Here is a 13,307-nt window from a genome sequence, read left to right as displayed (position 1 = left end):
AATCCACTGCATGTGATGTGCATTTGGTAACAAAATTTTCATTTATTTCCTGCCAAATTTATGCTTCGTTTCTTGCCTATTTTATGTCACATTGAAATTATACTTCCAAGGAAGTAGAAAGTAGTCATATTATATTTTACTGACTTCTTTGTTTAATGTAAGGCTACCATTTTACAGATGAAGACACTCTGATTCAAACCAAAACTAGAACCAATTATTTCGACTCCTTGGCTTTTGCTTGGAACACTGGGTTTTCTTCTTGTCCTGATATTTTTATTGCCCAATTTAGTTTGTGAATTATGAAATTTAATCTGAAGTAGGAAAATCATTCCCTTGGTAAAACCGAGATGATGCTGCAAAAGAAATGAATCTGTTGCGACTCAGATCAAGTTAAATTGGTTCCCACTGTGTTCAAGAAGCTTTAAAGCTGCATTTTGCATATAATTTATTTTTTTAAATGTAGTTTTCTTTAAAGTTCATCTGAAGCTTGTTTTCATACTTTTATTTGTTTTCATTTCAGTGAGAAGTGTAAGGCTAGAGGATTTACTGTTATAGTAGATGGCAGAAAATCACAGTGGAACGTGGTGAAAACAGTTGTCCTAATGTTACAGGTAAATTGAATTTTCTACTACACGAGTAAATTGTTTTATCTTGAAGCTGCTAGTCAATGTACTGAAATGTTGTAATAGTGGAATTATTTCACTGGAAAAGGAGCAAGCCAATAAGAATTCCCTAGCTTATTTATAAGGCCTAGATTCTGTGACCAAACATTCTGTGAACTTAACAGAAATGATTGAGTTCTCCAAAATGTTCATATAACTTTGTGGGTTGTTGGGCTTTTATAGGATCGAATTACCATTGCAAAAATAGGTATAAGCCTTTTAAAAAAAAATTAAATAAGAAGAGGGAATTCTGAACCTGTAGCCAATATATATTGCTTCTGGGTGACACTTTCCTCTAAAAAATATATATTTAAGTAGCTACAGTTCTAAGTGAGGAGATTTGTCATTCTAAGCTAATTAGGTCCAAGAAAGGTTATTTAAGTTCTGTGCCTCTTTAACTTTTGCTTATGACAAACAATAGCATTTACTAAGCATTACATTTTATTAGGTCCTGTAGGGAGCTACAAACAGAGAGAATTCAAACTAGAGGGGTCATACCCATGTATTGCTGCAAGGGATTTGTTTAGAAGAGGTTTCTGGAGGAAGTGAGAATTCTTAAATGAGCTTTGAAGCTGGAAAAGGCCTGAGTATGTAGGGGGAGGAGCCTCTTAATGGGTGGAAACTCCACTGGAAAGATGGACTTTGGAGAGCAGCACGGAATGAGACTAGTCAAGCACAGGGGTGGGGACAGTTGGTGGAAAGCCATGATACTCTTGATCAAAAATTTTAATTGAATTTCAGAATCATTTGGAATCTGCTGCAAGGTTCTGTGAAGGAGTAGGAGTTATTTCTTAAAGAAGATGGGTCTTATACTGTAAATATAATGTATAGTTACTGTTAATCCACCTCTGACCCCAAGCAAGTCACTTCATCTTCCTGGGTCTCAGTTTCCTCATTTTTAAAATGAGGGGATTGGATCATTGATATGAAAGCCTTGAATGCCTGTAAAACATGAGATGAACTTGGAAGTAGGTAGACTATCAGTCATTTTTTTTTACCATAAATCTTATCTTAGGTTAGCCTGATGCATAGATACAATCTGCATGCATGTCTCATTCCTTAACATCGCTGTTTCCTGCCTGCCCCTCTTCCTCCTCTCCTGCCATAAATTGGCCAGAGCTACTCCTTTATGTTAGACAACAAAAGTCAATTCCTTGTCTCTACAAGGTTATTATTAGTGTTCCAATGCAAAGAATTAAACTGGGAGGAATAGAAGGGTTGGCATCCTTGGAATTGAAAATATTGTTTCTTGAACATTAACTCTAAGTCAAATTTGTTTTATACCTATTAGTTAACCAATCAATTATGGCCCTGCATGTTTCCCTTCATTGCACTTAACCTTTAACATGGATGAAGGGTTTGTTCTTTCAACCAAATTCTAATCACTGATCATTAAAAAAAAAAAAAAAAGGACAATTAATGAGTGATCTAGCTCTCATTTTCTTTTCTGAAAGGAACAATCTTTGATCCATTAAGAGTTAATGTTCTCAGCAATATACAAAGGCCATTTGTTCACTGCTTCTGGACTAAGCTAGTGTTTATGAGGTCACCTATCCACAAAATTTCTTGTTTTTATCACAAGGAAGATGGATACAGAAGATGGTGATGATAGTATTGTTAGGTACTGTCTAAATGACTAGGTCAAAAGAGTAATTAACTAATGGATCAGTTGGAGGGAAGTGTCTAACAGAGTACCCTTTGGCTATGTCCTCAGCCTTATTCAAGCCTACGTTTTTATCAGTGAGTTCGAAGAAGGCATAAAAGCCATGCTTGTCAAATCCATAAATAAGATGAAGCTAGGAAGAATAGTTAACATTTTGGATGATGATAGGTTGAATCTAGTAAGATGAAATGCAACATTAAATATTAATATGGAAATATTAGATATTGTATAGTGTTCATATATAAATATATGTAAATTATAAATAACTATGATGTATTAATATAAAATATTATATTTTTACTTGAAAAAAAATAAACTTTACCAGTATAAGACACCCCTGGATAAATGTGAAAAAGATCTAAGGGTTTTAGTGGATTGTTTGTTTGGTGTGCATTAATGTGACAAGGCAACCCCCAAAAAGCAAACTTGATTTTGGATTGCAAAAAGAGAGGAGTCATAATTTCAGAATGTAGACAATTACTGCTATACTTTATTTGGCCTTCATCAGAACACATAACATTTTAGAAATCATAAAATGACTGTTCTTAGAGTTGGGAGGAACTTGAAATGCCATCTAGTCCACTTCTAAATAAGAACCCTCTGCATCACCAACAAATGATCATCTAGCTTCCACTAGAAAACCTGCACTGATGGTGAGCCCACTAGCTGTTAAGCATGTTAATTCAAGTCAGTAAGCATTTTTTTTTTGAGCACTACAGGCCAGGCACTATGCTAAGCACTGAGAGTACAAAGGCAAGGTAGGAGAAAAATAGTTTTCATCCTTAAGGAACTTATATTCTCATGAGAGAAGCTAACACAGGACAGAGAGCTGAAAAGAGTAGAGAAACACCCACAGAAGAGCAGCTAGAAGTCCAACAAGTCAGGAGTGGAGCCAGGAGGTGAATGAAGGGGTAGGACTGGTCTGGCTTTTCTAGCTTCCTTCAGGTTCCAATTAAAATTCACCCTTCTTCAGGAAGTCTTTCCTGATACTCCTTAATTCTAGCTCCTTTTCTCTGTTGATTATTTCCATTCCATCCATTTATATCCTTTGTAAATTGTTTTTGCATGTTGTGACCTCTTTGAAAGCGGGGGTTGTCTTTTGTGCTCTCTCTCTCTCTCTCTCTCTCTCTCTCTAGCAGTTAGCAGCTTTTAATGTCTTTCCTAAAATGTAACATCCAGACTGAACATAATACTCCATATAGTTTCTTACTAGGGAAAGGTACAGTGGAACTAACACTTTTCTTATGCTAAAAAACTGAGCCTTTCATCCTGTACTCTAAACTCAGATGAGAACTTGTGGCTGCAGTGCCATAATATTGACTGTTGAGCTTTTAGTTCTCTAAAATGCCTAGATTATTTTCGCATGAGCTCTTAGGTGAAGATCTGGATAATTTTTCACAAGTGAAGAATTTTATGTTAATCCCTATTAAATTTAATCTTAGATTCAGGGCTTTATTCTAGTGTAATACACACACGTATTTGGGGTGTGTGTGTGTGTGTGTGTGTGTGTGTGTATTTTTGGATCTTCTGATCCAGAAATGTTACCTGACTGTCATTCAAAATGTTAGCAGAAGGACATTGTAAACTGGAGTATATCTAGGAGAGAGTAATTAGGGATGGAAGTCATATATGTGGATAGGCTGAATAAAAGACTTAGGGGGTATCTGATAGCTATCTTCAAATATTTAAAGATCAGGCATATGGAAAAGTGAGCTCTTGTTCTGTGTGGCACCAGAGGGTAGAAATAAAAGCAATGGGGGGTAGTGCCATGCTACCCTGAAATATTTTTATTGTAATTATTTTCTTTCTCTAAATACATTTCTTAAAACAGTGCATCTTGTATTCTGAAAAAGCAAGTATTATTACATGAGAAATAATTGCACAAAGTGGAAATGCTTTTGTAACTGTTTGAATTTACTTATTCTGGAGAACTTCTGTGTGGTTGGTTAAGAGACGTACAGAATTTCCCAAAATTTTTCAGCACATTAAGAGCTTAAAATTGAACTAATACTATTGGGAACCCTATATTGTTTTATGCCGTGTAAAACCCATTTTACAAAAGGCAAATTTTCTCTACTCTTAGGTATTTGGGTTTCACATCACCATCTCTTCATGAATTTAGTTGAAAGGGTTATAAAATACAAAATAACTGACTGGACATTGCTGAATCAGTTAGGTTTGTGAAATCTTTGTTATTAATCAGTGTGACTTTTTATTTTCTTGCCATCAGTATGTTTTAGAATTTGGAATTTTGCCACTATTGTATTAAATTTGTATCTTTTCAAAAAAGTGATTTTAATTGCATAGCTTGCTGGTCTTTGTTATGTGACTGACCAGTGGCATTAATAATAGTAATAATAGAGATAACATTTTTATCTTTTAATCTTCTGTTGTTTTTATATTACTCTAAATGGGTAATTTGAAAATAATTTTCAATGTACTTTGCAGAATGTTGTTCCAGCTGAGGTATCACTTGTTTGTGTGGTAAAACCAGATGAATTTTGGGATAAGAAAGTTACACATTTTTGTTTTTGGAAAGAGAAAGATAGACTTGGCTTTGAGGTAAGTTCATGTTTTTCCAATAACAATGACTTTTATGAATTCACATTCTCGGTATTTTAAATCACTTTAATGATTAGTTTGGGTGACTAAAATATTTTCTTTCTCAAGTATTCATATATTTAAGAAAACCTTGAACTGATACTAAATTACATCAAAGAGGTATCTTGGTATTGTGGGAGGGAATAGGAGGTTAACACTGCATCCAGAGAAAGAATTGATAAATAGAAGTATGTACAGAATAATTGTACATACATACATACACACTAACTTGTGTCTAATGGTAGCCAACTCCCTGGGGGGTAGTGGGGAGGAGGAAAGGAAAAACAGTGGGAAAAAAAAATTTACGTGATAATTTGGCTTTATGTTTGAAAGGAATAGCAAGTTGTACATTGTAGATTTATGTTTTCATGTGTAAATCATTTTATTTTTTGTACTATGTTATGGAAATGCTTGTTTTGTTCCTTAAATTAAAAATAAAATAAATTAAAAGCTAAGCAGAAAATCTAGGTTTGCATTTCAGGGAGGATGCTTTTTGATCCTGGATCATTCATTTAATTTCTGAACTTTAATTTCTGTACAAATTGGTAATACTTGCACCACCTAGGCCATAGTGAATAACAAAATAAGATGTTTTAGCACTTACTAAACCTTGAAGTAATATGTAAATGTAAGCTATTGTTCTTCTAAACATTTTTGGACTTTAAGCTTTACTACTTATACTTATGTGGTGATAATTTCATGATTATTTTTTGCGGTTATAACACATGAAGAAAGCTGTGACATATAGTATGTATTTCAGTTATAGCTCCTGACTTTAATTGTAAAAATTTTGGTCTTTTCTAGACCTCATAGAAGCTGAGAGTTGAAATGTAAACATATTCATCTTTTCAGGATTATAGCTAGCACCTTTTATCAGTTTCCCCTTTTACAGACTATTTGTTAGTTCCCATGTCTCATCACAGCAGTTGATAGTAGCCAATCAATGGCTTGAAATAATTTGTGAGAATATTGAAGGGTAAAGAGAAAAATAATGATTTAAGCAAAGCCTAGATGTTTGTGGACCAGCTAATTAGCACTTAATGTGTATATTGGCTATTAGATTTGCCCAACTTATACATGGAAACATGCTATGGAAATATTGGACCCTATGAATACAAACTTTCAAGAAATCTGATAGATAAAATTCAGCTGAAATTTTGTACTATGGTCATCTTTGAGATTTTCACCAATAATGTTGATGTATTTTGAGTAGAAGCAAAAATTCTCTTACTTGTCAGTAAGTATTTATTAAGCTCTTAGAGTGCCAAGGCACAATGCTAAGTACTGGAGATTCAAAGACCAAAATGAAATAGTACCTCCTCTTAAAGATCTTACATTCTAATGGTGTAGATATGTTATCTAAAGGTGGAGAAAATGCCCAGTCTGGTTCAGGGTCAGGCAATTTGAGTCGGCCTAATGTCATTAGAAATACACACTCATTGCTGTTGCTCTCACAGTTTAACCATATCAAAATGATTTCTTGTCCCAACCAATTTGAACAATATTGTAAGTTTATTTTTATTTAATTTTATGGATCATAAGTGTTTCATTATCTTACAATCTTGAATCTGAATTAATGGACTTGCATGAGGTAGGCCTGACCCAGATAATTTGTTGTAGTTGGCATGATTTGATTTGGATTACTTTGTGGTTGAAGTTGGGGGAATGGTGATGTGAAGAAGGGGAGCCTGAGTTAATTTGAATAGCCGGATAAAAGAGTCTAGTAGTTCTGTTACTGATGTACTTCTAGCAGCATTTGGGAATAACCTCTTAATAAGATTAGGAAAGTCGTTCTCCTCCTCCCCCCCAACCCCCTTTAGGATTAACTCAGTAGGTGCTTAAGGAGGTTAACAGTGAGAGCAAAGGTATAGCAGGAACCAGTATTCCTTGGCCCTTGTTAATAGTTTTAGAAAAGCTTAATTGCTATCATGAGCCAAATAAAACAAAATAAAAAATCCTGTCAGTTTGTATTAAGCAACTAGAGCTAGATAGGACTACACTTTTGTTTTTCAGTAATCTTGCCTTGAAGACAGAGGGACAGTTTATGGATTTAGTAACAACAAAAGTGAAGGGGACAATGCTGATGGGATGGGGTAGGGGATAAGCGGGAAGGGGCCATTGAGGGGAGTAGACACCAATAGGTTGCAAATGGAAACCATGGTCTTTTACCTAGAATATTTGCTGGAGAATATGTTAACTTCCAGTTAGATTAGGGCTATATTGGGGGGAGATAAGAACTGAGAACTAACCTGATGGTAAGAGAACCTTGGGATTGCTCTATTACTATCTTCCAGGGGAAGACTTTCTTCAATGGGGTTTTGATGGTGGTAGATTTTTAACACTAAGGAACTTAGGAGACTACATGAGAAGTTTAATATCACCAAACAAGTTGCTAGAACAAAATGTGGTGAGGATGTGCCCTGATGGATCCAATCAAGAGTTTCCCTAGCTTCTCCACAGTCTTGGGGAACTCACAGAAGATTTATTGTTGCAAAATTATTTGAATCAGATGCCCTAATTGGAGACTAGATATTTTTAACATGGCTGAAGTGCTGAATTCTGCTTACCTCACACATCATCAAGATGAATTCTCATTGGAACTCGTTCCCTAATAGGAGACTGCAAGGTAGGGCATGAAATTCCTAAAAGATGTAGGTTTGGTGGATTTGATCTATTCCCTCCACTCCAGCCTTGCGCCCCCTAGGGGTGACCAGTTTTTTCAGGAGCAGTTATGTCTTACCTTTTGGGCAAAGACCCATCTGAGTGGCATCAGACTTCATCTATATGTGAATTGAAATGAGAGACAATTTACTTTTGCCTGTTGCTTTTTTACTTTGTGAATGATAACCATCTTTATCTAGGGAAACGTGACTTCTGAAAAGTTACGTTTAGTTACTGTTAGGACCTATGTTTGATTTTTATATTGTATATCTTTAAACAAACAAACAAAATTACTTTAAAAAAAGAAATTCACTTGCTTTGCCAAATGCATGGATCAAATTAATTAAAAATTTATTACTAACATTTATTTACAAGTTAGCCTACAAGTTGCAGAATTTGCAGAAATTGCAGAATTTCACCTAAAATTACTAAAGCATATTGAATTACATTGTTCTTGCTAAAATAATATTATCAATAAAATATTAATAACATTTAGTGAGAGCAGAAATACTTTTAGACTGTTAGTGTTATGGATTTCACCTTTCATTCTTTTAAATCTTTGTATAATGTACATAATATGCATATATGTAATTTATATGTACATATATTGGGGATAGGGCATCTAAGTGGTGTAGTGGATGGAGTGCTGGGCTTGAAGTCAGGAAGACTCGTCTTCTGAGTACAAATGTAGCCTCAGACACTTACTAGCTCTGTGACCCTGGGAAAGTCACTTGACCCTGTTTGCCTCAGGACCTTATCACTCTAGTATCTTTGCCAAGAAAACCTCAAACGGGGTCACAAGGAGTCAGACACAACTGAACAACAACAATATACTAGGGATAGGAATGTGTGTTTAAAACTTTTTTCTGATGGGGTGTACAATCAAAAATGTTGGAGAATACTAGTCCAGATTGTTATGCAGTTGTATAGATATTTAATATAACTGATTGATCCATTAATAGATACACCTTGAACACTTACTCTTGGATAATTAGCTGGGCCCAGGAAAAGAGAGGGTTGGATTGCCTTTAGGAAATTGTACAGTGATTTTAGCGACTATTTTCTCCTTGAAACAAAGGCATATTTTTTTTTAACGTCTGTATTCGTCTGGTGATTCTCTATGGCTTATAATCATTTAAAACTTCCACCTCCAAAAAATAAGAATTGTGAGCCTAGAATGGATACTCTATTCTTACTTCTGCCTTTTAGAATCTTTGTTTCTTTTAATGCTCTGCTCATGTGCTATCTCCTGCATGAAGACTTTTCTCATTTCTCCATTCCTACTCCTCCACCCCTGCCTTGTTTAGTGTTCTGTCCCTGATCAGATTCTCTTATATTTACATATCTATATACACATCATTCCCTCCTACCACCCCATAAAATTGAAGCTTCTTTGAAACCCATGACTTTTTTCTTTTTTGCCTCTGTGTTCCCAGCACAGTGGCCTACCACAAGGTCTTGTACATAGAACCTTCTTAATAAATACTAGAATTGAACTGATCAATAGTAGCTTGCTTCAGAATGATTGGAACATTTCCAAAATACGGAGGAGAGAACAAATAAAGACCTAAGAGTAGTTAAGTCTACCTGGAATTTGAGATGGTAGCTCTGAGAAGAGTAATCTCTATATGAAACATGCTAAGGCCAGTGGGGCGACCATCCCGAACAGGATAACAATGGAATAGCAACAAGGTAATTCCCAGATTGGGTTCAGGTTAAGGGTAGAAGAAGCATTAATCGTCCCTGGACAGTGAGTAGTGAGACTCTGATAGTGGGGCAAGGAACCGTAACTTTTACTTCCCACCTCTTTACTCTTTAACCATTCTCCCTCTTACTTCAGTTAATTGTTATTTCAAAAGTTCATCTGTACTGATTGTTTTGGAATTCATTAAAATTTTACCATACTTTCAGATGACAAAATCCTAATGTACCAGAACCTCAGTACCTAATGTACTCGTAATGTACTTGAAGTATATATTGTACTAATAATACTCAAGGTTCTCCCCACTATTTATAACAAACATTTGAGAGTTCTATCCTGAGATGTTAGGAGCAATTCAGCCCAGATGATGACAACAGGGATTACTACTTTCTTTTTACGTCTAATTGCTTAGCAATTAGAGGAAGTTGGCAGTTGAGGAATCCCCTGGCTCTGAGTTCCTTAAGATTTTAGTGATTTGCCTTTGTATCCTTAGCAGATTGGCCTAGCACAGTGCCTTTTGTCTTTTTATGTTATTTGTGACCTAGCACAGGCTCAGAGGGGCTGTAACAAGACTCAAAGGAGAAGAGAAAATCATTGGGGTTCTCGGGGAGTATGTGTTAGAAAATTGAGCTGGAAACTGAGAGGGTTAGGAAAGAGTATGAGGGGTAAGAATGGGGAGAGAGCATCTTTGTAAGGAGGAAAGCAGTATACTGAGTAAACGTTGTTAGTTAGAAAAGTTCTTTATGTGATTAGTAAACATGATACATGTGTAACTTATATGATATAATGTAATATATACAATATATTAATAAGCATAATGAAACTTAGAAAATTTAACCTATAATTACATTGTGCCTAGAACTTTTTGACTTCAGTTTAAGAAAACATTGTTTTCTTTTTAAACATCTTAATATTTTAATTTATTCCTCTACATAAGCAATCCTAGTGCCAACTAACATGTTTTCTCTTAAGTTACTATCAATGATAAGCTTCATTAAGTAGCGAGAACTATACTGATCTGCAGCAAACTAAATTATGCATGTAATTTAAAATTTTATGTTATTTCTATGAAGCTTACCTCATGATTTAAGTTAGAATAGTGTATAATTCTCTGTACTTACAATGCCAGTGTTATTAACTAGTGACTGTCTTTTCTATGACCAAATCTCACAAAAGTAAACTGTATAGAGGACAAAAATGAAGACCATAGAACAACCAAAATATGAATGAATAACAAACTCACATTTGAACTAATGTAAATAAATCTAGTTTACTCTCTTGATTAAGTCCTTTAGGATCGGTTTCATTTCTTTTGAAACCTGTCATTATATTTCTTCCTTCAGTCTAAATGTGATTGGAATCCACATGAAGATTGCCTCAGTTTTAGAGAGACAGCTTCTGGTTCTTTTTTCAAACACTTAACCTGTATGAGAGCTGTAGTATCCACCAATATTTATTTTCTGTTAATTCAAGTCTGATGTGTGTGAAATCTTATTTCACTTTAGCCCAAGACCCCAGCATATTGCTTTAGGAATGTAGAAGCGCTACAATATTGTTGCACTTGGTTGGAAGGGAAAATGTGGGTATTCTGTAGGCCCTTAAAGTGTTAGGGAGGCATTTGCCTCTCTGGGAAATTCAGAATTATGAGAGTGGCATGAGCCCCATAAATTTGTGAGGGGGCTAGAATGACCTGAGATTGCAGCAATGGATCAAGTGTCTTATCCTTTCATGTGTTAGTGGACCTCAAAAAATAACAGTAATCATAATAGATAGGCATTACACTTGCATGCTTAGTTACTTTCTTCATCTATTATTAACTACACGTAAAACAATCATTCAGTGTCCTTTAAGAACACTAAAAGTAGCTGTGAAGCATTTTTCTTTTCAAATATAATTCTCCTCATGCTGTGTTATGCAGTGATAGTATCTTTTTTTGTAGGGGTGTCTCAGGAAACTGATTAGAGAACTGAGAGTAATGTCAGTAGCAATTACAAACATCACAAATTAATAAATGGTAGTATACAGCTACTATATACATTTTAAGTGTGGTCTTAAATGTTTAATTATACTTATTAATATATTGTATATATTACATTATATCATATAAGTTACACATGTATCATGTTTACTAATCACATAAAGAACTTTTCTAACTAGTAATCTATACTCAGTGTACTTAATTAAATATTTATTATACAAAGTGCAAGGGGATAGCTTTTTAGGGGCAAGTTTTTGGGGAGAAGAATGTCTTATTCATGGAGATATACTGTCATGAAAGTTGGAACTTTATAAATGGAAAATGGTGTTCAGATTTGCTGAATGAAAGAAAACAGAAAAAGTTTATTTGTATTTATTAAATATGTATGTGCTATGCTAGGTAAATTAAAAATAGATGAGGCATATTAGGCACATTATGATAACTTGTAGGGCAAAATGTGTGCCTGTTTTTTGAAAATGTACATTTTCAGAATCTTAGGCATAGTTAGTTTTAAGTGGACTCGCTCAACTTGTAATTTAATGGATCCTTTAATTGAAACCCTTTTGAGATAGTAATCATATTCTAATTTGTCTTTTCTCAAAGTTAGGGTTTTTTTGTTTGTTTAATGCAAAATCTACCTATGTTCTTGGAAAATTTTAGTCAGAATTATAGTGCTCTATATTTTCTGATAGCTTTGATTTATAGTATTTTTCTAAACATGATTATTCTTATATTGTTGCTTTAAGACTATCCTTATTCAAACTCATTATATTTGTGGGAGGTTATAATTTATCACCTAATTTTTATATAACTGTTCCTGTATAGTAAGCTTGTTTCTACTACTACAACTTGATGTTAAAGCCCTTGAGGAAGGGACCATTTCTTATACTTTTGTGTCATTGTAGCACATAGCACAGTATTAAGTACAGTGAGGCAAGGGATTGGGATTGGATCTGTGATTTTACTGCAATAATAAATTCCCTTTACCAATGCAGGTGTATCAGGAGGGCAGAGTTTATAATCTCAAAGAGGATCATAAACATGTCTGAAAGGTTCGGAACCGCCGGATATAAGAAACTCTCAAAGTAGAAGGCAGAAGAATCAAAACATTTATTTAGGCTCCACAGTAACCAACCCATGAACCAGAAGCCCCATTTTGATATGTTGGTCGAAATCTTCCAGGCCCAATAAGTACGCCTTGCAAGAGTAACCAGGAGGCTACAGAGAAACATGATTGCGTAAAGCAAAATCATGTTTCCCCCTTTATGGTAATAAGATTACCCACTGGCCTGAAGTCTTTGTTCAGCTTCCTCCCGTAGATCAGCTCTGCTACTGGCAGCTCCTGCCTCAGCTGTGTCTGTGTCTGTGTCTGAAGCTGCAACTGTAACTGACGATGTAACTGTCGTAACTGCCTCTGTAACGGTCGTTGTAACTGTCGCTGGCTCAAACCGGAAAAGGAAAGAGAGCTCTTCAAGCTGTCCTCTCCCCTCTTATAGGGTTTTTGACATCATCAAGCTCCGCCCGAATGACCAGGGCCGATTGGTTCCTGAGTTGGCCCCTCCCCCTAGCATAGCCGTTAACACCTCCCCTCAGCCAGCCCCATGACTCCTCACACAGGAAGTTGTCTGCTTCCCGGCATGCTCCCCGGGCCTCCTGCCCCGGAAGAGCAAGCCACAGTGTCCAGAGGCTCAATGAGGTAAGCTGAGTCATTCAAAGAAAACAAAGGCCATTCTGGTTACACTCCACCCCTTGTTATAGGATACATAATCTAATCAGCTATGTATCCTAGAACATACATTGTGATCCAATTACAAAGGAAACTAAAACATATCATTCATTATAAAGCAAAACATATCATTCAGTGACATTCCCAAACATTGGTTAACGATTCAAATGCGATCCACCCCTAGATCCCAGCAAAATAATCTCTTCAATCAATCATTCCCAAAATAATTATTAATAATTCAAATGTCCACCCCTAAATCCTTGTATCCATTACATAGGATCAATAATATCATAACAATAAAACAACACAGCAAG

At 35.3% G+C, this 13,307-nt stretch overlaps 1 protein-coding gene across 2 annotated transcripts in view; it reads left to right on the top strand.

Moving 5' to 3' along the window:
- The window catches only part of SESTD1 (SEC14 and spectrin domain containing 1), a 143,460-nt gene that overhangs the window by 64,985 nt on the left and 65,168 nt on the right, over positions 1–13,307 (top strand). For both annotated transcript variants that reach the window (XM_036746739.1, XM_036746740.1), the window contains 2 exons: positions 521–611; positions 4,774–4,887. In XM_036746739.1, coding sequence (XP_036602634.1) covers positions 521–611; positions 4,774–4,887 — 205 coding nt within the window. The remainder of the gene's footprint in view (positions 1–520; positions 612–4,773; positions 4,888–13,307) is intronic.

This window comes from Trichosurus vulpecula, chromosome 2 (assembly GCF_011100635.1).
Source record: "Trichosurus vulpecula isolate mTriVul1 chromosome 2, mTriVul1.pri, whole genome shotgun sequence".
Classification (NCBI taxonomy): domain Eukaryota; kingdom Metazoa; phylum Chordata; class Mammalia; order Diprotodontia; family Phalangeridae; genus Trichosurus; species Trichosurus vulpecula.
The sequence above is the reverse complement of the archived record's forward strand: the minus strand, read 5'-3'. Positions and strand labels throughout refer to the sequence as shown.